The 26,956-nt window shown below is 34.5% G+C and overlaps 1 protein-coding gene across 1 annotated transcript; it reads left to right on the top strand.

Moving 5' to 3' along the window:
* The first annotated feature begins 7 nt into the window (after positions 1-7).
* zmp:0000001167 (protein phosphatase 1 regulatory subunit 12A) lies at positions 8-23,441 on the top strand. Its single transcript, XM_052597518.1, has 24 exons — positions 8-331; positions 9,680-9,810; positions 10,017-10,135; positions 11,447-11,603; positions 11,913-12,057; positions 12,442-12,516; positions 13,754-13,836; positions 13,957-14,150; positions 14,232-14,335; positions 15,467-15,664; positions 16,381-16,469; positions 16,559-16,744; positions 16,822-16,917; positions 17,822-17,912; positions 18,342-18,461; positions 18,922-19,015; positions 19,118-19,188; positions 19,273-19,329; positions 19,477-19,499; positions 19,584-19,647; positions 19,737-19,841; positions 20,817-20,867; positions 20,958-21,008; positions 22,601-23,441. Exons 1-24 carry the CDS (start codon positions 56-58, stop codon positions 22,685-22,687), a joined length of 2,667 nt encoding a protein of 888 aa, XP_052453478.1. The 5' UTR covers positions 8-55; the 3' UTR covers positions 22,688-23,441.
* The last annotated feature ends 3,515 nt before the right edge of the window (positions 23,442-26,956 follow it).

Genomic DNA, 26,956 nt, shown 5'->3' with positions numbered 1-26,956 from the left:
CGGACATCACTTGTCTGATGCACTGAAACTCCCCGAGAGAGACCGAGGGTGGAAGATGGCGGCCACTGACCGTTCCCGGTCCGAAGCGGCGAAGCAGCGGCGACAGGATCAGCTGCAGCGGTGGCAGGGCTCGGAGACAGACCGGACCGGAGCGGAGGCGAGGAGCCAGGGCCCCGCTCCCGGAAACAGACGGGCCAGAGTGCGCTTCGCCCAGGGAGCGGTGTTCATGGCCGCCTGCTCCGCCGGAGACCGGGAGGAGGTGGCGGAGCTCCTGCGACAGGGAGCTGATATCAACCACGCCAATGTAGACGGTCTAACGGCGCTGCATCAGGTAACGGAAGCGTGTTTGCGTGTTCACACTCAAGTTTGACTCGGTTTGGAAACTTTGGCCAAAGTTCACTAACTTTTCTCGGCGCCGTTCTCAACTTGTGGGTCGGTGACAACCAAAATGATAAACAAGAGAAAACTCTTAAACACCTAGTTTATATCGGCCTGAAAAGTTATCTTTGTGTTCAAGTTAATGTAAAAAAAGAATTACACTGCTTTATGCAAAAAATAAATAAATAAAAATAAATAAATATGACGTTTAATAATGTAAATGATGGAAGCATCAAGTAAAAAGTATTGAAATAGCTACTGAATGGGTGTGTAGAGTTTAATTATTGTTTTTAACTTTATTTGAATAAAGGTTACTCAGTTTGACAAAGTGAAAAGATTACTTTTCGTAAAAAAGTAATTATATGTGATATTATTAAAAACTTGAAGTGTACAGGGTCTAAAGGGGTCTTCTAGGTTTTAGAGGTTTGTTGTTAATGTTACTTGACCAAAAAAAAAAAAATAAATAACATAAAAAAAAAAAATCCATAGTACTTCTGCCAGTTTGTGTGTGTGTTTGTTTTAATTTAAAGTACATTTTTCTTAGACCGCAGAGACAAATGTGACTTTTAACCTCACGCTTCTGAGTTTCTCACAATTGATATAAAATATGTATATTTCCAATTCTTAGATTGAAAAATCTGATTTGTGAGATATAAACTCATAAACTAATCTCAGAATTCAGAGAAAAGTGTCAGAATTGGGAGATAAACTTGGAATTTTATGATGTAAATGCAGAGTTACATTTTTTCAGAAATTCTGAGTTTTTCCCCAGAATTCCGAGTTTACATTACATTTACATTTCGTAATTATGTGTTTAAGTTGCAGTTATCTTATTTTAACAGATTTATTCCCCGGCTGAAACAGGCTTTTATACTGTACATTTTTGACGTTAAGCTGCACAAAAAATAACAAAATTACTTAAATTAAAACAATTAACAATAATTAACTTAAAACAAATTAAAACATATAAATTGTAGAAAAGGTGTATTCGCGCAATTTTTTTTATAATTCTAAGTATATTTTTGATCATAATAGATCCTGACAAAAAAAAAAAGAGCATCACTGATCTATATACAATATATAAAACATGCTAAAAAGTATAATTTGGTTTAACTAGTTAATTTTAGCAGACGTAAAAGGTTTAAACCTAAAGTGACTTTGAAACGTTTAAGTCTAGAATTGCTTTGGCTGTTTAAGGCCTGATGCTGAATGCTGTGTGTGTGCTATTATAATATGACAAACTGTATTTCCAGGACATATTTAGTTTTAGTGGTCTTGTTTTGCACGAAGGCCAGTTGTTGGTTTGTCTTGCTGGCGTGGTTTTGGTTCTGGACTGAACTAGTTGTGTTCCTCTGGCACAGATGAATCTGGACTCTGTGTAGTTGTTTGCAGTACCAGGGTTGCTGTCGTTGTTTTAATGCTGTCCAGCGAGTGTCTTGGGCCCATCACGAGTCACGTTTAACGCTTCTGACTCCACCGCACCAGCATCCAGACTGAACTGGCATAGCAAGACTTTCCTCATGTCTTCTGAGCTGTTTCAGAGAATGGCTGGAATTCACGCCGGCCTCTTTTCATCCGCTGTTTGTTTTTGTTTTTTTCCTCTCAGCTGTGTATGTTTCTTTTTAAATGATATGTTTAGGAGTGGTTATTTTCGGCGTTTGTTGTTTCAGCCTTGTGTTTCGACAGTAAAGTTTTCTTAAGGAACCAGCTTTATCTTGATATAGAGCTTTACATGAGGGAAAAAGTCTGTTTTGGTTGAAAAATGATAGTATGCTTGAGGTAATTATGTGTCTGCTTGAATCTATTATCACAAGCTTCTGTTGAAGAGAGAGAGCCACTCAAAAACAGCCGAAGGTTTTGCTCAAATCCAGGCTTGGAAAAATCTGAAGGGCATGCTTTTTTTGATTCGTACAGGTGGTCATGTGGTTACATGACGAGAGCAGCTATTGGCTGGCGCTCAGCTGATGTTCGTAGGAAGCTCAGATTGAAGTTTCACCGGTTTTCTGAAGTTCTGTGGAACGGAGGCTTTGAGTCTCACGTGAGCTCTTCAAAGTGAAGTTAGTCACCTGTGTACCACAAATTCTCTAATCTAGAAGTCATATTTCTATGGAAGCCTGTTTCTGTTACTGGATATAAAAATAAAACCGCAATGACGTTTTTTTTTTTTTTTGGTCTCACAATATATTTTTCTCGCAATTCTGATTTTACATCTTACAGTTGTTGCTTTTTATTTTTTAGAACTCTTACTTTATATCTCCGAATTTTTGGTTATAACTTAAAATCTCTCCTTATTTGTAAGTCGCTATGGATTAAAGCATCTATTAAATGACTGAGATTGCAAGGAAGGAAAGTCCAAGTTGTAAGATAAAGTTTGCAGTTACATTCGTTCATTTATTCATTCACTCACAAACAAGCTTCCATAGCCTATATCTCACCCCTGAATAGAACGGAATTATATTTTCAAATGGATTGCTATACAAACACACACAAATTTAAATGTTATAAATATGTGTTAAAATTATATAAATAAAAAGCTCTTTTTTTAGGACATTAAGGATTTAGGACAGTTTAGTTATTTGTTTTTTCAAATTAACAAATATATATCATTTAATTCACACACTTTTTCTTCAAATATAATTAAATAACACACACACACATACATACATATATATATATATATATATATATATATATATATATATATATACAAATTAAATATAAAAACCTTCAGTATTTATAATTCATTATATATTTAAATAGCCAGCTGTTAGATTACACATTAATTATATATTACAAATAAAAAATAAAAATATTTACAACTCATTGTTAAAATCATTGTAATTCAAGGGCCATAAATCAATCTGATTAGCCTTCTCTAAAAACACACATGACATGGCCTTAGAAAATATTTAATAAAATTCACAGTTTACAGATAAGATTATGAAATTTAAAATGAAGCATTGCTAGACTTGTGGCTTCAGCTACACTGTGTTTCTAAACTCATATCCTACATCAACAATTTTTTTAATACATTTAAAAAATATGTGTTTAATATTTTTATTTTTCTGTTTATCTCTATTATCGTAACAGTCTGAGTGATTCTGATTCGTGAACAGTAAGCTTTGAAGTGTCAGCTTTGTGAACAAATGTTGATTATGTATCTAGTCAGAAAGAATCATGAGCAAAAACCTTTTTATTTTGGGTATGCCATTTCTGTCTCCATGCCAAAAAATGGGGGTGACTGGTAAGGGGTTAAAAGTTAAAATGTAAATCAAAAGTTATTTTGATTAAAAAGACTAAAAATACAGCTAACACAAAAACATGATACCGTGTGTATGTATATATATACATTGTTGGATTTATGAGATGCAGTAATACACTAGTCAGTAGTCTCTGTCTCAGTGTGTTTCTGTCCACGTATCTTAGTTTGAACTGTATTGCCATGACATGAATATGCAGAAATTCATGAGAGCATAAAATAAAATTAAACTGATTGCTCACTGGGAACACACAGCGTGTGTGTGTGTGTGTGTGTGTGTGTGTGTGTGTGTGTGCGCGTGCTTGTGTGTGTGTGTGTTTGGCTCTGGACAAAATCAGTGTCACATCCTGTCAAAGACACAGTATTGGCCTCTACACACACACACACACACACATCTCCTCCGTCACAGATAGAGTTACAGCGATGGTTTACCTTCCAGTGGTCCTAAAGTAAACAGCCGTTCGGTTCACAGATGGACAGATCTTCTCTTAAAGGTTTCTCAGAAGAAACAGCAGCTTGAGTCAGTCCTCTGCATTTATATATCTTATGTATTTTGTATATCTCAGCAAGGCAATTGTTATTATTTTCAAATGTATCATCATTTATGGAAATTGTGGCTTTGTTGCTAAAAAGAACACTGTATAGCCAACTGAATAACCATATTAGATTTTAAAGTATACCATTATTAATAAATGTATTAAACCATTATATTTACCATATTAACGTATTTTAGAAAGTTTGGACGCTGTTTGTCCTGGCTCATATTCATTTTCATATTTATAAAATAGAGAGTTCTGGTCCTAAATACTGTTTGGTTAGTACATCTTTCTAGTTTTATTATGTTGCTTATATTTTATTAAGTTTATTATTATTAGTTATTATTTACGTTTTTTCATATTTATGTTCCTGTTAGCATGGATGCAAAAACATATCAGTTTTGAGAAGTAAATTATTATTTTCATGCTGTGGCTTCTGACCAGTAAATGGTAGATATGTAAACATACACTTTTTGTCCAAAATAAATCAAATAAAGGGTTAAACTTATCCTGTGATATTTTCGCTACACCTTTAAAGTTATCAGTAGTTGTTGTATAAAGTGATATTAGTAGATTATATTTTTGTATTGTACATTCCAGTTTTATTTTGGTATAATTATAGTGCTCTTTAATATTTTGGATCCGTTTTGTCACTTTCATTTTAGTTTTAGTAATTTTGTTGTGTTTTTAATTTTAAGTAGTTTTTAAAATATATTTTTGTCTATGTAGTTTTGTTATTCATTATTATTGCAGTTAATAAAAAAACTTTTACAAATAAAGTTTAAAAAAAAATCTGTTTTATTTCAAGTTATAAAAAAGATTAACTATATTAACTATAATTACCCTAGTACATTAATATGCATGTTTATATTTCGTGTTTATTTTAATAATCGTTGTGTGTGTGTTGATGCCCTGTCGCAGCTCATCTCAATCTCGGTCCTGTTGTCCCGTTGTTGCTCAGTAACAGGAATTAAATATAGTCAGAGCTCTTTAAGTTTTTCCATGCCTTCCATCCAAAGGCTTTCTCTCTCTGTCGTTCTCCAGTGAGCGCATGGAAAACATTCTTCATGCAGTACAAGCGGCTGTTGTCATAGGCAAAGGCCAGTCGCTATCTGAGTCACACACACACACACACACACACACACTCATTCAGTGACCCCATCAAGAACTTCACACCTTCTCCATACAGAGGTTTCCCAGTGTTCCTCAGAAACCCACACAAACACACACAATGAGGAAGGAGTCAGGAACAGAACGGCCTTCTGTTCTCCTGCACACAGAGAGCAGAGCGAGTGCAGTGTACGTGGAAATTTCTATAGGCACTCCTCTGGGAGCTGCTCGCTTTGGCTGTTAAGCCTTTCCCCCCCGTCATGCCTGAAAACACTCATTTTATCAGTGGTAAAATCACTGTAACGTGGTTTGTCTGCTGTTTGCAGTGGCATATAATGCCTGTGGATTCTAAACAGTGTACAAGCTGCACTACAATAACAAACAGTGTTTTAGTTACGTAGATATCATTATATATGATGGCTATATAAATCAAACTATAATTAAAAAGTGGCCTCTTAAATAGCTTGAATGTTTTAGGGTAATTATATATTTAAATATATATATATATATATATATATATATATATTTATAATATATATATTATATTATATATTTATACACTACGGTTTAAAAGTTTGTGGTTAAAACAAGTCTTTTCTTCTCATTAAGGCTGCATTTGTGTGTTCAAATCCATTAAGAACACTTATATTGTGCAATATTATTACAATTTTAAAATGTTTTTTTTTTGTGATGCAATTCTGTATTTTCAGCATCATTACTCCATTCTTCAGTGTCACATGATCCTTCAGAAGTCATTCTGATATGCTGCTCACGAAATATTTCTTATTAATATAAATGCTGAAAATAACTGCTAAATATTTTTGAGGAAACAGTGATGCAAGGTTTTTCCAACCACCAGCATTTATTTGAATTTGTTTTGTTATTTCATGAATGTCTTTACTATCACATTTGATCAGTTTAATGAGCCCTTCCTGAATAAAAGTATTGATATAAAAATATAAGGTTATTTGTAGTTCTTTCTCTATTATTATTTTTTGCATTACTTATTTAACTTACTGACTTTATTAGCTTTACTTAGTTATTTAATAAATTCAACTTACTTAATCAGGTCAGGTTGACCATTCAGTTACTCACTTTACTTAGTTACTTTACTCATTAACTCAGGTCAAGTTGACCATTCAGTTACTTACTTTACTTAGTTACTTTACTTACTCAGGTCAGGTTGACCATTCAGTTACTCACTTAGTTACTTTACCTATTTAGTTACTTTACTCACTAACTCGGGTCAGTTTGACCATTCAGTTACTCACTTTACGTAGTTACTTTACTAATCTTAGTTACTTTACTCACTAACTCGTGTCAGTTTGACCATTCAGTTGCTCACTTAGTTACTTTACTTATCTTAGTTACTTTACTCACTAACTCAGGTCAGTTTGACCATTCAGTTACTCACTTTACGTAGTTACTTTACTAATCTTAGTTACTTTACTCACTAACTCGGGTCAGTTTGACCATTCAGTTGCTCACTTAGTTACTAATCTTAGTTACTTTAATCACTAACTCGGGTCAGTTTGACCATTCAGTTGTTCACTTTACTTAGTAACTTTATCTTTGTTACTTTACTTACTAAGTAAAGTTAATAACACTTAATTTCTTTTAACTTTACTTAGTGAGTAAAGTAACTAAGATTAGTAAAGTAACTAAGATAAGTAAAGTAACTAAGTGTAAGTAAATTAACTTTACTTAGTAAGTAAAGTAACTAAGATAAGTAATTTACCTACACTTAGTTACTTTACTTATCTTAGTTTCTTTACTAATCTTAGTTACTTTACTCACTCACTTTACTGAACAGGGTCAGTTTGACCATTCAGTTGCTCACTTAGTTACTAATCTTAGTTACTTTACTCACTAACTCGGGTCAGGTTGACCATTCAGTTACTCACTCTACTTAGTAACTTTATCTTAGTTACTTTACTTACTAAGTAAAGTTAATAACACTTAATTACTTTTACTTAGTTACTTTACTTACTAATTAAAGTTAATTAACTTACACTTAGTTACTTCTACTTATCTTAGTTACTTTACTAATCTTAGTTACTTTACTTATTAACTCAGGTCAGGTAGACCATTCAGTTACTCACTTTACTTAGTTAGTTTACTAATCTTAGTTACTTGTGAATTTGGGTCAGGTTGACCATTCAGTTGCTCACTTTACTTAGTTACTTTACTAATCCTAGTTACTTTACTCACTAACTCGCGTCAGTTTGACCATTCAGTTGCTCTCTTAGTTACTTTACTTACCTTAGTTACTTTACTCACTAACTCTGGTCAGTTGACCATTCAGTTGCTCATTTTACTTAGTAACTTTATCTTAGTTACTTTACTTACTAAGTAAAGTTAATAACACTTAATTACTTTTACTTATCTTAGTTACTTTTACTTATCTTAGTTATTTTACTAATCTTAGTTACTTTACTTATTAAGGTCAGGTTGACCATTCAGTTACTCACTTTACTTGTCTTAGTTACTTTACTAATCTTAATTACTTTATTTAACAATTCGGGTCAGGTTGACCATTCAGTTATTCACTTTACTTAGTTAATTTTACTTATCTTAGTTACTTTACTCAAAAACTCGGGTCAGGCAGACTATTCAGTAACTTAGTTACTTTACTTGATTACTTACTAATTAAGGTTACTTACTTAATTCACTTAATTAGTCACTTACTTTACTCACCTTGGTTACTTTACTTTCTAACTCAGGTCATATAATTACTTAATTTACTTAGTCACTTCCTTTACTCAGTTTACTTGCCTTACATAGTTTCTTTACTTACTAACTCAGGTCAGTTTACCGTCCAGTTATCAAACTTGAACAGAAAAAAATGCACTAAATTCAACAATCTAAACAACTTCATTTATTTCATAAAACTTTATGTAACTATATTTATAATCAGCAGCAGAGTTGGTGGACTTGGACTCGGACTGCAATTATATATAAATTCGGTTGAACCTTTACTCGAACTTGACATAAATTTTGACATTTTGGACTCAAGAACACCATATGTAACATGAAAGAAAAATAAGTAAATAAAGTAACAGCATAAATTTATAATAAAAAGAATAAATGTCTCATACTCAATTGGTTTAGGACTAGGACTCTATACTAGGACTAGAACATTAATCAGCAGTACTTGACAAACAGTATTCATTGTGCATTAAATTATGACTTGAATAAATCAGTGAATCTTTTTTATTCTTCATTGAAATTACCTGTTTTGTTAATTCAGTCAAACTGACAGGGTCAATCTAAGTGTGTACACTCATGATCTCATTCGTTTTCTTTGATGTTATAAAGTGCTGTTGTAGTGTTCAGTCATGCTACACCGCTGCTGACAAGATAGCTTGTTATTGGAAAAGCTACAGTTTTTATTAAATCACATGAGCTACTGTTAAACAATGCAGTTGAGTTAGTAATGTGGCTGCTTTTAGGATGTTAGTCCTCAACACTGATTACAACCTGCACATGTACAGTATGTGTACAGTAACACATCCATCATGTTAACGCTTCGCTGACTAATTATTGTTTTGCCTGCAGCCAGCGGCAGCTGTGTCTGACAACTCTAGGGACATGAAAACACAGATTTCCCATGATGCAACACGACACTGGCACCAGCAGTGTTGTAAAGATGATGTCAGTAGGAAGGTCATGATGATTGTCAGTAGAGTTATTCAGACGGAGCGCTCAGCTGATAAGAGTCATGCATCACTTCATGTGTAATTGAAGATCAAAGGTTAAGGGCAGTGTCTTATGCTTGAAGAATGCATGTACAGTCTTAAAGCTGCAGTAGGTAACTTTTGTAAATATATATATTTTTACATATTTGTTAAACCTGTCATTATGTCCTGACAGTAGAATATGAGACAGATAATCTGTGAAAAAATCAAGCTCCTCTGGCTCCTCCCAGTGCTCCTATTGCCATTTGCAGAAATACATCACTCCCGGTAAGAAACAACCAATCAGAGCTGCGGTCCGTAACTTTGTTTGTGTTCAAAATGTAGAAAAATGTATATAATAAGCGAGAACACCATGAATCCATTTTCCAAACCGTGTTTTTAGCTTGTCCTGAATCACTAGGGTGCACCTATAATAAGTGTTTATATACGGACTATTTTAGATTGCTTCGGGGGTACCGCGGCGGAGTAACCCAGTACCTTTGTGATTCTTCATAGACATAAACAGAGAGAAGTAGTTCCAGCTACGATGTTCTTCCGCAAGACGCTAGTTTTAGTGAACAACAATAGCTCTAGTCCAAACAACAATAATTTGTATCATATTGTAACACAATTTCAGATTTTTGAGTTTTGGTCAGAATTTCTCTTTGTTATTATGCATGTTTATGTTGATTAAACACATTTTCTGGTTCTCTCCTCAGGCCTGTATTGATGAAAACGCAGATATGGTTGAGTTTCTGGTGGAGAGCGGCAGTGACGTGAACCGAGGAGACAATGAAGGCTGGACGCCCCTCCACGCCGCGGCCTCCTGCGGCTTCATCCAGATCACAAAGTCAGTAATGTAGTGAGCTAACTAACTAGATGACATGCTGCTGCCTTCTTAAATGCCTTGTGCCTAAAATTAATATTTTATTCCGAGTACTGATCACTTTAGCTAAATCTAATTAAAATGCATCTTGCGATCTTGTCAGATTCTATTGGACTCTATGAGTCATTGCAGCATTGTAATGTTTTTTTTTTTCTCTCTACCTTGTGCAGGTACTTGATCGAACACGGCGCTCATGTGGGAGCGGTGAACAGTGAGGGAGAACTTCCTCTCGATGTGGCTACTGAGGACGTCATGGCAAGACTGCTTAAGGCAGAGATTAAAAAACAGGGTGAGAGATTCACACCCTAGATTAGAAAAAGAGAAAGATTGTGGAATGAAAGAGATAATAATCACAATAAAGGCAAAAACTACATCTTAAAAAAAGTTAAATATTCGAATCGTAAATTAAAAGATAAAGCTTAAAATTGACCTGTTTTTGTAAAAATAAATATTTCTTGTTTTTCCTTAAAATTTCTGATATCGAACTGCAACATTTCTTTGCAAGATTCCCATTTGAACAAATGCAGGATCACATTATCTGTCTGAAAAGCTCCATCTGTCTGATCGTGACCTGCTGTGTTTGATCCTATTAAAACCTTAGTCTCACAGAAGCTCACTGTGTGTGTGTGTGTGTGTTTATAGGATGTTTGGTGTTAACAGTAACAGCATGTGAATTTCCCACATCAAGGACTTAATTAAAAACACTGGAGCTGCGCAGGGGTTTTATAAACTTCCTCCTGCTGCTTGTTAGGTGTGATCGGTTTTGTGAACGAGGGTGTGTCTTTGTGTCCTGAAGAGAATAGTTCACTCAAAGGTGAAAATGTGCTAATAATTACTCATCCTCAGGCCATCCAAGATATAGTTTGTTTCTTTATCAGAACAGATTGGGAGAAATTTAGCATTACATCAGTTGCTCACCAATGGATGCTCTGCAGTGAATGGGTGCCGTCAGAATGAGAGTCCAAATAGCTGATTAAAAACATCACAATAATCCACACCACTCCAGTCCATCAGTTTAATGTCTTGTGAAGTGAAAAACTGTGTGTTTGTAATAAATAAATCAATCAATCATCTATGCATATTTCTCTCCTGATTCAGACAAGACAGATTTTTCAATGGAGAAAGCAATATTATAGATAGAGGACTTTCATTTATGTTAAAACACCTTAAAATGATGGATTATTTCTTACAAACATGCAGCTTTTCACTTCACAAGACATTAACTGATGGACCGTGGAGTGGTGTGGATTATTGTGATGTTTTTATCAGCTGTTTGGACTCTCATTCTGACGGCACCCATTCACTGCAGAGCATCCAATGTTGAGCAAGTGATGTAATGCTTCATTTCTCCAAATCTGACGAAGAAACAAACTCATCTACATCTTGTATAATCCTGAGGGTGAGTACTCTTTCAGCAAATGTTCATTTTTGAGTGAACTACAACTTCAAGTCCTTATGAACAAACTGATCTTAAACAATAAAGTCTCACGGTCCCTTAAATTACCTGTAATATAAAACGTTATCTACTAAATGTAAAAAAAAAAAAGTCCTTTGCTGCCTGGGAAAGCATGATAACAGCTGTTCTTGAATGATCTTTCAGGTATAGATGTGGATCAGGCCAGGAGAGAGGAGGAGAGAGTGATGCTCCAGGATGCCATGACCGTGTTGGCAGGAAGTGCCTCTCTGGTCCCTCATCCGAACACTCAGGCCACAGCGCTGCATGTCGCCGCTGCTAAAGGATACATCGAGGTCTTAAAGTGAGTGCAGCGAGACACGTCACACTAACGTCTTTTGAGACATTTTCAAGAATCATCATGCATCTGTTTGTGGTAACACTTTATTGTACGGTGTCCTTGTTCCATGTTACATCTACTAACTATTATAATAACAATTAATTATGCATAATTGCATGCCCTAATCCTAAACCTAGCCATATAGTAAGTACATGTAGTTAATTGATCTTACATACAATATAATTACACTGTAACAAGGGCACCTTAAAATTAAGTGTAACCCTGTTTTTTAGCTGTCCTTTCTAAGCATCTTTGTGTTTCTTTGCTCGTCAGGGTGCTGTTGAAGTGTGGGATAGACGTGGACAGTCGGGACAGTGATGGCTGGACGGCTTTTCACGCGGCGGCTCACTGGGGACAGGAAGAGGCCTGCAATCTGCTGGCTGAACACATGTGTGACTTGAACGCTGTCAATAATGTGGTACGGGGGTTTGTTATTACCCTAAACGGGTTTATTTTACAACAACGACAGGCTGAGTGGACATTTATAGTGCATGCATTAAAAATACTATAGTGTTTTTGAAACATACTATAGTAAAGTGTATTATACTGTGTATATTTAAGTATTTATAACACTTTGTAAATGAAAGCTACAGCATACTGGGGTATAGAGAACTGTAATGAATACTGTAGTATACTTTAGTTTTTACTACAGTAAACTGTAGTGTATCGTAGTAGAATATACCCTATAGTAGTACAGCACTGGGTAAAGTAATTTGTTTAGATTAGTATAGTTGTTATATAAATATAAAATCTTGTGAGTAACCAGTTAGAGTCAAGTATTCGTTGTGTATTTGTGTCATAGGGGCAAACTCCACTCGACGTAGCTGATGAGAACATCGCTGATAACTTGGAGGAACTGCAGAAGAAGCAGGACGCTGTAAGTTTTGCTTGTGTTTATGTCTGCTATCTTATCACCTTTGGTTTATGTTTTAAGAATGCTTTCGCTCTGAGCAAAGGAGCAGATATCTTTGCTGCATGAAGGTCCAAAAAAACAGCAGTGTGTTTTCTGTGTGATATACGGAGCCAAAGTTATCAAACACACCTCCGTTTGTACTTGACAGAACTGTGTGTTCAGTCTGAGGAGATTTCAAGGAAGTGTGTGCAGTTAAGGTTGAATGCATCAGTGGTGTTTTTAATAGGAAGTCAGTGTATGACACATTGTACCTTTGAGAGATGTCAGATTATCAGCATTAATGCCCTATTACTGTGTAAGCATGAACGACTTTATTGCAAGTTGCTAGTTTGACAGGAGAGTATTGAGTCATTTAAAAGAATTGAATCTCAAACAAGGGCACAACCTAGATCACACACATATATATACTGTGTGTGTGTGTGTGTGTGTGTGTGTGTGTGTGTGTGTGTCTATCTATCTATCTATCTATATATATATATATATATATATATATATATATATATATATATATATATATATATATACACATATATATAATAAATCTGTATATTATATGTTTTGGGAAAAAAAGTATATTTAAATTAGTGCTGTCAAACAATTAATCGCATCCAAAATAAAAAAAATTGTTTACATTATATGTGTGTTGTTTGCACACACATGCATATATATATATATTTAAGAAAAACATGCAATGCATATATAATAGATTATATGAATATAAAAATATAAATGTAAATATTTTCAAAATATATACTGTAAATATATACGTTTTATTTGTATATGTGTATTTTATATACATAAATAAATTATTTTTATTTTATTTTGTTGTGATAGATGACTTCTATTTTTGATAGTTCCTTAGAGATTTATCCTTATTTATGGTTAAAAAAAAATGAATCATTGATTAATTGTGTTGTGAAAATAATAATAATAAAAAAAGCAAACAAGTACTGGAATAAATAAACAATTTTTATTATTATTATTATTATTCTAAAAATATATTTAGAATATACATAAAGAAATAAAAATGTGCTTCATGCAGTATATAATTTATTTTTTCTTTCTTTTGTGGTGATATATGACATTCTTGACTATTTCTGTCAGAATTGACCCTTATTCATGCTAAAATAAAAAGATGAGGTATAGTTATGGTTGAATTCTTTGTGTATTGATGTTGAATTGTTGTTTTTGTCTCCTAAAGATGCGTTCAAAGAGACAGAAGATGCAGACGGCCGTCATTGAGACCAGCCCACCTGTTTCCCTGGCTCCAACTCGCCCTCGCAGGTAACATCACATACAGAAACTGATTCATTATGGAATATTGTGAATGTTCAGTATATAGTGTTACATCACATGTCTTTTTCTCCGTTCTCACTGATTGGGTGATTTTCACGTCACCTACAGGACGTCCATCTCTCGTATGAGCAGTAGAGAGAAGATCACCCTGCATGAGCGAGAGAAACATGCTCCGCCCACACTCCAGACTCCGCCCACAGAAGAGGACGAGGAGGAGTCGACGCGCACAGCCAGCCAATCCAAACCCTCCAGCAGCTCCAGTTCAGAGGAAGAGAGCGAATCAGAGAGTGACGCAGAGTCAGGTGACCAAACCCCGCCCGTTTTTGTTCAAGAAATCAAAAATCACATGAGCTAACTGATGACTTTTGTCTACGTCTTTTCAGAAAAAGCAAAAACTCGAGAAATTATCAACAACTTGAACAACAAACGCAATGCAGCGCCCGCAGTGAGCTCTGTGACCAGCACTGCCCTTAACCAGGTTAAAAAGGTGACCAGAGACCTGCTAATCTTAACCTGCTTCAAAACTGGTCTTTTTAGTTAGTTTTTGGCCAATTTGCAGAAAATTTTTTGTCATTCTGAGCTTTTATATCCAGAAAGATTTGGCAAATTTGTGGCTTTTGATTAAATTATTGATGTTGATTTTCTGAATCCAGCTGCAGCACAAGTGTTTGACAGCTGTTTAACACAGTTTCTGTAGTACAGTGCTTATATACACTATAATAGTCACAAATCAATTCATGTGGCCACTAACAGCCAATTCTGCAGCCAAAAAGTGTTACTTGAGTGGCTGATGATAATACAATTATAAGAATTATTAGAACTACTAAATACAAAAATATATATATATATATATTGCTGCGGCTACATTTGGAAGTTTTAATGAATTTATTATAATTATTTTGGAGTAAAAAAGAATTGTGAAAATGTAATAGGTCCTATTTATAAAGAAAATAAAAATGTTAAAAAAAAGTAATTTAGTTTTTTATTAGTTTTGAACATGTCTGTATAATTTGTATTTATTTTTATTTCAGTTTTAGTTTGAGTTATTTTAATACATCAAGTGAAAGTAAATGAAACTGAAAAATTATGCTTTGGCAACTTACTGAAAAAAAGGGTTTTATTTCATTTTATTTAATTTCAAATAATGAAAATTGTTTGTTCTTTTACTTTTTACCAAAAATAAACCGAAAAATGTACCTATAATAAGTCTAATATAATAGAATAGAATATAATGCATATAACATTGATCAAAAACAGAAACATCATAACCATTCCAGCCCTCGTGCATATTAATGTGTAAATGAAAAATAAAGTGCGATATTGGAAAGTATTTTTAGTGATATACCGTATTTTCCGGACTATAAATGACACTTTTTTCCATAGTTTGGCTGGTCCTGCGACTTATAGTCAGGTGCGACTTATTTATCAAAATTAATTTGACATGAACCAAGAGAAAACATTACCGTCTCCAGCCGCCAGAGGGTTCTTGGTTCTAAATGAATGCGACTTATAGTCCATTACGTCTTATATATGTTTTTTTCCTCATCAAGACGTATTATACTCAGGTGCGACTTATAGTCCAAAAAATACGGTAATATAATGTGTGGTGTGTTTGCAGGCTGAACCCGTCCGTACCTCGGTGACAGAGGCTCCAGGTTCCTGGAGGACCTCTTTGCGTAAAGCAGGAAGTTCTGTGACTCTGGGCTCGGCCGGGGCCTCTGAGCCAGCCACTGAGGCCCCCAAGGGCCCCGAGACCAAACTGGGAATGTCACGCTCTGCATCCAGTCCCAGACTGAGCTCTGAATCTGACAATAAGGTAACATACACACACACACACACACTATATCTATACTGTATAAGTGTGCGCAGGAATTCTGTCACTGTAATTATATCAATAAATCTACTTCATATTATTATAGAAATGTTTTTCTCAATTGAATATTTAATGTATAAAATAACCGTGCGATAAGGCCTTATGTCGGACAGTGCAGTAAAAACAATTTTTTTTTTTTGTCCACTTTTTTTTTTTTTAAGAAGTTAAGTCTTTTATTCATCGAAGATGCATTAAGTTGATCAAAAGTGACAGTAAAGACATTTATAATGTTACAGAAGATATCTATTTCACATAAATGCTGTTCTTTTCATTTCATCTTTTCATTCGAAGAATCCTGGAAAATATTGAAAGTGCTAAAAATTGCAAAAATCATTTAGAAATGTTAGAAAGACTGGCGCAATGATGCTAAAAATTCAGCTTTGCATCACAGGAATAAACTACATTTTAAAATATATTTTATATGTATTTAAATGGTAGTAATATTTCATAATATTACTGTTTTCACTGTAGTTTTTACTCCTTTTCTTTCAAATATATAATAAAAATAAATGTAAAAATATATAACTCATTTCTAAAAAGTGTTAAAAGGGTATCACAAAACAGATAACTGATTGCTCAAAAATGGTACTTTCATTACCAGCATTAATCAGAAAATATATTATATTATACCTCAGAGTGATGTCATTTCCTGTGTTCAGGAGCCCAGGTTGGCCCGTGTTCAGCCCACTCCGTCCAGACGGCTTTTCAGCATCAGTGACACCAGCACTACCCCCGACAACTCCAGCAGGTGAGACACACAGGAAACACAAAGACTGCTTCCTGTTCTGAGAGTCTTCCACGCTCATCCATCCTCCGTGTGTGTGTGTGCGTGTGTAGCTTGCTGAGCCGCAGCTCTTCATACACGCGTCGATTGAACAGCCAGTCCAGCGCTGAAGTGTCGGCTCCGAACCCCTCGTTACCTCGCAGCTCGTCTTATGGAAGGAAACTTGACGACCCCTCAGTGACCTCTGGAACCACGGCAACCTCTGGACTGAGTCGCTTCAGTAATCTAGTGGCTCAGAGGTGCGTGGGTCTCTCCGATCGCGTGTGATTTGACCGTGTCTGTGTTGTATTCGTATCATCTGGTGTGTCTCTTGCAGGTCGGCTCAAGAAGAGGCCGAAAAGAAGGAGCCCGTCTCGAATTCTGTTACCACGACGAGCACATCAGGCGAGACGGAGACCAAACAGAGACGCAAGTGAGTGTGTGATGATTTACACACGACAGAGAGCTAATAAACCTCCATCCTGAAGGAAGAAACACCTCATACTAGCCTGAAGTGACTTTTGACCCATGCACTTTCTTAAAACACTGTGAATGATGTCTGTGTGTGTGTGTGTATATGCGTGTATATATATATATATATATATATATATATATATATATATATATGTGTGTGTGTGTGTGTGTGTGTTTGTGTGTGTGTGTGTAATTTTTTATTATATATATATAATATATAAATAACAAATTACATAATTTAGATGAATTTTACTGCTTTCAAAACGATTGATTGTGATTTGATCAGATCAAAAAAAAAGCAAATGTTTACACAATATATGTATGTGTAATATATATTATATATGATTTATATTATATTTAAATATATTTTACATATATTTCTTAAATATCTTTAATATAGCCATGTATGTCTTTTATTTTGGATGTGATTAATCATTTATTTATATATTTATGTTTATGTGTAAAAAAGCTATTTTTTATTTACTGCATTTTTACTGCAAAAATTATATATATATATATATAAATATATAAATTAATTATAAATATTTATAAATATTTAACTTTTTTTTTAATAGTGTTTACATAGTTTGGTTTCATTTTTGTTAAAACAAAAAAATGTATTTATATTTAATACTAATTTATAATCAGTTTATATATAATATATATGTAAAATAATAGTATATATTATTTATATTATTACATTTAATAATCAGTTTATTGTTTTCAGCTTTAAATAGCTTGATCAAGGTCCAGCAGCTGGTTGTATAACCCATCTAAACCAGTTTGGTCCAGCTACAAGCTAGTTTTTAGCTGTGTTTTCATTGTTTTAATTGGCTGAAGCTTGTGTTTATGTGTGTGTGCAGGTCCTATCTGACTCCAGTGCGTGATGAGGAAGCAGAAGCTCAGAGAAAAGCCCGATCCAGACACGCTCGTCAATCCAGACGCTCCACGCAGGTCAGCCTGGCCTCATGACTGTTAAAAATCATATTCATTGATTGGAAAATATAAAAAATACAATAAAAAATATTACTTTGGCAACTTACTGAAATAGAAATACTGAAAAAAAAGCTATAGGTTCGTTAATAATATATCAGTAATAAAGTAACACTGCTTTTCAACCAAACCACAAATATATATTTTGACCGGTAAATCAGAAACCAGTGATATCACAATTGATCCAGCTATTAGTGCTTTCTCAAAAGTGCTGGGAGAAATAGGGTGATTTATATGTGGAATATGCATTAAACAGTCTAAGGCTCTATGACCTTTAACCCTGAGCTCCGACCTTAACACAGGGCAAACACGTGTAGAGCGGCTTTGTGTTTGTGCGCAGCTGGAGTCCAGACGTCCCCGTGTGACTGTGTGTGGTGTTTTGCTCTTCAGGGTGTTACTCTCACAGACCTGCAGGAAGCGGAGAAGACAATGAAGACGGAAAACAAGGGGAAGGAGAACAAGAAAGAGGAGGAGGAGAAAGAAGGGAAGCAAAAGAAGGGAGAGGAAGGGGTGAGAAAGGTTGAGTTTAATCCAAATATCTGCATATGTTCTGTACCACTCAGAAATGTAAAGGTTAAAGGTCAAGTTTGGCGTTTTTTTTTTTTTTTTTTTTTTTTTTTTTTTTTTGATGTTATAGTACTTTCTAAAACTGAATTGATGCCTGAAAAATAGCAGAGGAAGAGAATGTCTGAGAAATCTGTTTGGAAACAGTTATTACCTGTGTGTTTGTGTGTAAATATATGCATATATTTTGTGTGAAAAAAATAAAATAATAAATAAATATATATATATATATATATATATATATATATATATATATATATATATATATATATACATAAACAAAATACATTATATATATTATTAATAATATTTATATATGCAAAATATATATATATATATTATCAGTCCTTATTATTTACATATATTAAATTAATAATAATATATTTATTTATTTATGTCTGCACAGGAAGTGAGCTGGCGGTCTCGTATTGCTAACCTGCAGAAGTCAGATTTGCTGGGGCTCACACACCCTCCTGGTGCTCCACGACCTGACAGACAGGGTGACCTTTCACCTTTGACCTTTATCACTGGAGTTCATGATACTACACTGGTGTGTTGAGTCGTGTCATCGTCTGTAACTCTGTTTCTGCGTTGTGTGTCAGATGCTGACAGCGAGGAGCGAGCGAGGGAGCGCAGGAGAGCCAGAGCTCGGAGGAGAGGGAAAACAGGAGAGGTGAGGAAGACGAGGGGGACTCGGGACTGAAGCAGGAGCTCAGAAATACAGAGCGGATTTAAGCATTTCCCTTTGTGTTTTCAGAGCGATGACAACGACCCCAGTGGAGAGGAGGAGAGTAGCAGTGGGCGGGACCCACAGGTCTGACCAATCAGCATGCACTTGTTAAATGATTGACAGTGATAGGATTTTAATGAGGCGTGGCAATATACATGATCAGTTTAATATAAGTTTTGCATGTGCTTATGGTTTCTTCCTGACGGGAGATATTTTGTTTTCCTCATGCAGACAGACAGACACACGAGCAGCAGGTACAAGTCTGACCTTTGACCTCTCACGTTGTTTGGCGACGTCTGCGTCCTTCTCATTCTCTCTCGGTTTTTCCTTCCTCTCAGGTCTGATTCGGTCTTGAATGACTGTATTCTCACGAGGGGATCAGAGTCCAGAGACTTTAAGAAGGTCAGCAGGGGCTTGTGGTTTGGCTGATTGTGTTGGTTGGAGGTGTGTGTGTGTGTTATGTCTGTATCCTGTGTGTGTGTGTGTTTCAGTTGTTCGAGGAGATGTCCAGAGAGAACCGCCGTCTGCAGTCACAATTATCAGACACACAGAGAACCATTTCACTGACCCGAGTGGAGCTGGAAAAGGCCACACAGGTGCGCACACACACACACACACACACACACACACACACGTCAGATTACTGTGATTGCTAGTTCAGAAATACTTTACTTATATACTTTTTGTTATCTAGTAGGAAAATTAATACTTTTGATCTAGTATATAAAAGCATATCCTGACATCCATTTTTCTATTTTTAAAGCAGAAAATAATTCACAAAATAATTTTTTTAAAGGTATCTAATTTCTTAATGCTTAATTTAATATTTGACACTAACAGTATTAAATATTAAAGCATTTGGAAATTACAAAAAAATACAAAGGTAATCAAATGTCAAATAAAACTGATAAAAATAAAAATATAAGTGAAGTCGCTAGACATTTCAATGCTGCTTTTAGAAATATTTTATATACTATTACTATGTATGTAATATATATTACATATAATACAACTTAAGTTAAAGAATTGAGTCATTTTAGTTTAAGCTTATTATATTTCTATAAACGAAAATGTAAATATAATAACAAAAACTACAAAATAAATAAATAATTCTGTACATGTTCGTTACTAAAAATAAAATAAACTTCAACTAAAATAAAATATTGTAACACACTTAAGCTTATTTTATTTATTTCATTTAGTTTGATACGACATACTCTACTAAAGTGAGTTAAACTGAAATAATTATACTTATGATGTAGACACATTTCAGGGAAAAAAACTCACTTTTTGAAATATATGTTATATATATCAAGTAATGTCTAAACATTTGTTATATCTTCATCTGTATATACATTTTTATTTAGAATTTGAATTTTTGTTTCAAACTCTGGTTGTATATTACTAATAAATATTGTAGTAAAGGTAGAATCTATATATATATGAATTTATAGATGTACACATGTATGAATGACTACTGTAGAAACTCTAATATTGCTGCGTTTTTCTTTTAATATCAGTGGGATACCAAATAAGAGTATAATTGACTCCTGTGTTTGTGTTTTTAACAGAGGCAGGAGAGATTCACGGACTGCACGGCTCTGCTGGAAATGGAGAAGAAGGTGAGTTTACAGAAGGAATGAAAAGCACATGGAAGAGACGTTTTCAGTCTTGTGATGTCACTCCACATGCTTGCTTTCTTTGCGTTTCAGGAGAGAAAAATGTTAGAGGTGCGTGCCGCTGAGTTGGAAGAGGAGTTGAAGGTGAGAGCATGTGATCACGGAAGGCTTGTTCTGATTGGCTCTCTTAAACTCAGTTCTGGATGCTGATTGGCTGAGAGGCTACTGAATGCATATATTAATACTTTATCCCCGAGAGCAGTTTAGCCAACACAAGTAAAACCAGTTTAACGAGGCATTTGTCTTACACACTTACCAGGCATGACAAATATGATTAATCACACTTCTGCCATGTTAATGTGAGTTTAGTCACCTGGTTTCTATTTCTAGCTTTGCTCACAGTGAAATCTGATTGGTTCTGTTTCAGTATATTAATCAGTCATCAGCTTCTGTGTTCTGGCTGTGAGTTTGTAGCACCGCACTGTATTTTTTTCTCTTATTGAAGCAGAAAAATTGGGAACTTGTCATGTCAGACCTGGTTAGGAGTGTTCAGGTGGTAAAAATGTAAATTCTGGCATAATTTTCTTCAGACCTGTATGACTTGAGGTTTTAAATCAATGAGAAAAGTAATTAACTGATTTATTTATTTTATTATGTATATCAGTGATAACAGGTTACATGCACACTAACTTATTCAAATGAAAATAAAGCACATTTTACTAACTATTTAATCAAAATTCACTAAAATCTTAAAAGTTTGAAACCAATCAAATCGGCTAAATAAAATAAAATGTAAAGCAAAAATAAAACATTACTATTAAGTTAACTATGAATTATTATTAATAATATTGATTTGATCCATTATTAATAATATACACTTGACATAAATGATAGCACTTGGTCAGTAGTCATAGAAACAAATCCAAAAGAAAAAGTTATAAGATGAAAAAAAAGAAAAAATGTATACAAAAAACTAAACAAAAACAATATTGTTAATATAATATAATATAATAATATATCACAATAACCAAAAGCTCATGTTGAAGCCACACAAAGTGTTTGGAAAAAATGTATGTAAAAAAAGAAAATAATAATAATGTCAAGTGTATTAATTATTATTGTTAATATTTTTTTTTATGTAATAAAAATAACTGACAGTCCCTGGTCAGTGCCCAATCAAACTAAAAAATAATATTTTTTTTTAAGTATGTATATGTGTATGAATTATTTTTGTTAATAATAATAATTATTATTAAAATATAAAACATTATTGTTTATCAATACAATTTTATTAATAATACATCATTTACAGTCATTTGTAAGTGGTCAAATTAAATTAATTGTAAAACAAAAGTACTATGTTAAGAGATGTTTTGTGAATTGTTATTAATATTGATTAATTGCAATTAATAATTGATAGTGCTTAACAGTGGCCAATCAAACTAAAATGTCAAACTAAAATAATATAATATATCAAGTTACATATAATATATTGAATTGTATGGACTACAGTTTTTCGAGCTGGACGGCTCCTGTTCACTGTATTCTTACCTCATTTGGAAAACTGCTGCTTGAACATTTTTCAAAATGTCATCTTTTGTATTTCCTGTTTCCTTGGTTTGGAATGACATGAGGGCAGTATTTCTACTTTACTGTGAGCTGTCCCTTTAAAAGCCTCCTCTGACAGCTGTAAAGGACTGAGAAGAGTGTGTAAAGAGTGTGTGTGTGTGGCACAGGTTTTAGGGGATCTGAGAGCCGACAACCAGAGGCTGAAGGACGAGAACGGCGCGCTCATCCGAGTCATCAGCAAACTCTCCAAATAGAGCGAGAGGACGAGCAGAAGACCGAGAGAGAGAAAGAGAAACAGTCCCACCCCGACATCCTTCCCCAGAGCCAAAGAAGGGAAGAGAGGAACAATGTCACTGTTTTATGACGGCTCACAGTTAGCCGTGATCTTTTACTTTCCTGTGCGTGTGGCGTGTTTGAACTTCATCCAGCTTCATCAGCGGAGTTTCAGATTTCTCTTTCTCTCTCTCACACACACACACACACACACACACACTCGTATAGGGACGCATGCACCATGCACATTCCCATAAGCGTGAGCACACACACTCCGCACACATTCCACGAGTCTCAGGCAGCTGAAGTCTGCAGTATTTTTGCATCTTTGCACAAACACACGCATCCAAAATTGAGAGGTTCAACCCTAAACTCGTTTAAAGGTGGTCTGAACATGTCACTCCAATCCATCGACTCCAGAAACCAGCGCGACAATCATTCGTCCAAAACACGCCAGTTATGCTATGCATCATTTTTAAAGCGACACTTACGGCCAGCCATGAGGAAATGTCTGTTTTTGTGGTTTTTACCTTTGTTTGAATCATCTGTGCTCTCGGGGTCTTCTGAAGCAAGGGCAAAAGCTTTGTTTATTGTGTAAATGTACAAATATTACGCATTTGAACTCATAACGCTATAAACTGTAACTTGTTATCAGCTCCATTTTCTCCACGTGTTGTTTTTCTAATATATTGAATGAATGTTGGCACTTAATAAAATATGTGTGTTTGTAGACTAGTGCTTGTTTTGTTTTTTACATTTTGCTGTTTATTGTGTGAGGCGGCCGTTTGTGTTTTATTTGAGAATTAATTGACATAACTTACAATCCTTGGTCAGTGGCCAGTCAAAGCACTTTAAAAGAAAAATATTGTTCATTTCAATTTGACAAAAAAATAAAAATGCATATAAAACAAATAATATAATACTTAAAACTAAAATATAAAACCAAAATAATAACTTTAATATTAATAATATAATTAACATAATTGACCTCCACTGATTAGTGGTCAAAATGTAAAACTAAAGTATAAAATGTAAAAAACTATATTAATTTTATTTTGCATTTACTGTATGTTCATATTCAGAAACTGAGTACATGTAATCTGGATTAGGTAATTAAAAATAATTATAAATGACAAAAATTACTTGAAATTAAATTATAATACATTCTTAAATACTTTTTTTATTGATTACATGATTACATACTATATTAACACAATAGTAATCGATTATTCAGAATTCATTGATCTCTAACATTTTTCGTTTTCATCTTTTCAATTTTTCTTTCTAAGATCGCCTTTAAACATTCGGAAAATCTTCCAAGTTTGTGGATAAGTAAGACCATTTTTATGATTAATTATTAACTTTACATAAATCCCATGAAATTCCTTCACAAAGTCCAGTTTGGGAAATCTTGACGTAATGTACTGTTTGATGCGCATTATGTTGTTAATAACAACAAATGGAATATATTTTCATTCTCTTTGTATTTTTTATTAGTACTGTCAAATGATTAATCGCGATTAATCGCATCCAAAATAAGTTTTTGTTTACATAATAGGCTATATGTGTGTACTGTGTGTATTAAAGGTCCCGTTTTATGCGCTTTTTTTAAGCTTTGATTGTGTTTACAGTGTGCAATATAACGTGTTCATGTTTCGCGTGTAAAAAAATACAGTATTTTTCACACAATTCACCTATCTGTATACCGCTGTTTTCACTGTCATAAAAACGGGCTGATGACTTCCTTGTTCTATGAATCCTCTCCTTCAGAAATACGCAACGAGTTCTGATTGGGCCAGCGGTTCCTGTGCTGTGATTCGACAGCAGCTTAGAGCAGGCTGCCCTCCTGGTAACGCGATTGGACTAGAACGCACGTGCTGGAGATGTATTTATAGTCACAGGAGCGTTTTTACTGACGAGATGCGCATGATAACCACATTTGTTTTTTTGCACAGCCCTAACATCTAGTTAACAAAGCTAAACAGCGTTGCCCTTTGTGTAATAAGTTACAGAAACTGTTAAACGCACCAACTTAAATAATAAAATACACTTACCGGTTGTGGTCCATAAACAACGCCTTCTCCAGACAAAGAGGGAACTGCTCCATCTTTCAAGAATAATCTTTGTGCAAATCCGGCATTAAACTGATTGAGATTGAGAAAGTTGTTTTACATGTGCGTTATAATTTTCGGGTAAACATAAATTGTAACCATTAATCTCCAAGTACAGCGTCCCTGGGAAGCCCAAACAAAGATGATTGGACTCAGAGATAAAAAAAACAGCGTTTCAACGACATGGCGACAAACACAAACAGCTCTTCCTTCTTCTCCATCGGAGCGCAACAAGGCCACGCCCCCTGTTTGTGAATTCATGTGGGCGGTGGTTAGTCAAAAAAAAATGTTTTAGTGACGTCATTACTGCAGGAACTAGAGGGCTGTAGTCCAAACGGGTCGTTTTTTGTAGGCAAATTCTGTTAAATCAAATATCTCGCTTGGCATTTAACTTTGAGCTTTAGAATTTTACAGATATTATTTATACTCTAACAACAACATGACACACTAACTAAAGTTTAAAACATGGGATCACGAAGAAGGGGACCTTTAATACACAGAATATACAGAGTATACACATATAGCCTATTATGTAAACAAAAACATTTGGGATTCGATTAATCGCGATTAATCGTTTGAAAGCACTAGTTTTTATATCAATATGGTACAAGATTATCCTTTTTAAATCAATGTGATGAAAGAGTTGGGTCAAAAGTCATCTAAAAGTAGGATGATTATATTATCTAAAATGTGTAATCTGTTACTAACTGCAATTTTGGTCACGTAATTTGGAATCAGTTACATGTTCATAATCGTCCTCTCTGTCTACTTTTCATTTAAAATTCCTCTGTACAACTTCAGGAGTTTGTTGTGTAATATATGCACGCTTGAGAGTTGAATTTCTAGATTTGATTCAGTATTTTTAGGCATCATGTTCAAACACTAGCAGTATTAAGTCATCAGGATTCTCTTTCTCATTCACCAGTTCTCCCTTATGCTTTGTGCATGTCTACCAGATGTCCTTCGTCATCAGATAGCAGGGGGAAAAAAAGAAAAAGAACAGCTGGAATAATGGATCCAACATTCCCACAGAGAGAAGGACAGGAAGTTACAGTAAAACCAGACCGTGTGAGAGCGAACAGCAAAATGATTCATTCAGTGGCTAGTTCTTTTCGCCTGACACCTTGTTTAGAAGGTCAAGAGAACAAAAAGAGGATAAAAGAGAAACCTGAGGACCTGAGAAAGTTCCGAATGGGATTCTGACACGTGCTGCACAGATCAGACATTTGCCTCTTGTTACCTTTGGCAAACAACTGCATGACCCTCGAGAATGAATGCCATCCTCTCATCTGTTTGTCTCATCTACATACACTGACAACAAGGACAGCTCCTAATAAGGTACGCCGAGCCAGTCTTGCTGTAAATATCCCTGCGGCCTGAGAGAGAGAGAGGGAGAGGAAGGAGGGTGGAGAGGAAAAGTCTGGGGGAAAACGGAGCGGATGGATTGCGACCTTATAAGGGTAAAGCTGCTCTTTTCCCAGGGTCTGGATCCCAAACTCTGGCGTGCTGCCAAAGCGAAACAGAACAGCATTTGCTGCCATCTACAGCCAGAATAGCATCATGACCGCCAGGGAAAGTTACTAAAGAAAGGTCGATTAGTGGATAAAAGTCGCTAAATGATGTTGTGATGGCAGTTTTTTTATTAGAAAACTAAAAATATAATTTTTTTTTTTTTGAAAATTTCATATACATAAGAAGAAGTGGGTTCAATGCAGACCAAATCTTTTCACATTTTATAAATTATATGTGAATCTCAAAAAAAAAAAAAAAGCCTTTGAAATATATATAATTTTCTTCCTTTTTCTCTCGTCTTTTTTTCCCTGGCAGAAAATATTAATTTGATCATGTGAATATGTGATGCCTCTTGTTCTTGTGGCATTTATAAAGCTTTTTTATTTTATTTTTTTAAATGACGTTGTGATTTCTTTACACGATTACGTCAACAACGCAAAATTGTCAAAATCAATGCGCAAAAAAGTTTTATATATGTTAATTTAGATTTGTTTGCAAAGTAATATGCATAATTTGATATTAAAATATAAATAACTATAAAGTGCGAGCTTACCTTGCAATTACGAACCCATTTATATTTATTTATTTTTTAATATATTATTTATGTTTATAAGTTTACATTTCACA

The sequence above is a fragment of the Carassius gibelio genome, chromosome B25, assembly GCF_023724105.1.
Source record: "Carassius gibelio isolate Cgi1373 ecotype wild population from Czech Republic chromosome B25, carGib1.2-hapl.c, whole genome shotgun sequence".
Classification (NCBI taxonomy): Eukaryota; Metazoa; Chordata; class Actinopteri; order Cypriniformes; family Cyprinidae; genus Carassius; species Carassius gibelio.
This window is presented reverse-complemented; position numbering and strand designations above follow the sequence as displayed.

Coding starts and splice junctions, on each gene's coding strand:
- zmp:0000001167 (XM_052597518.1), top strand. CDS start 56: ATGGCGGCCACTGACCGTTCCCGGTCCGAAGCGGCGAAGCAGCGGCGA. Junction 9,811..10,016: donor GGCTTCATCCAGATCACAAA/GTCAGTAATGTA, acceptor TACCTTGTGCAG/GTACTTGATCGAACACGGCG. Junction 19,016..19,117: donor TCCACGACCTGACAGACAGG/GTGACCTTTCAC, acceptor GTTGTGTGTCAG/ATGCTGACAGCGAGGAGCGA.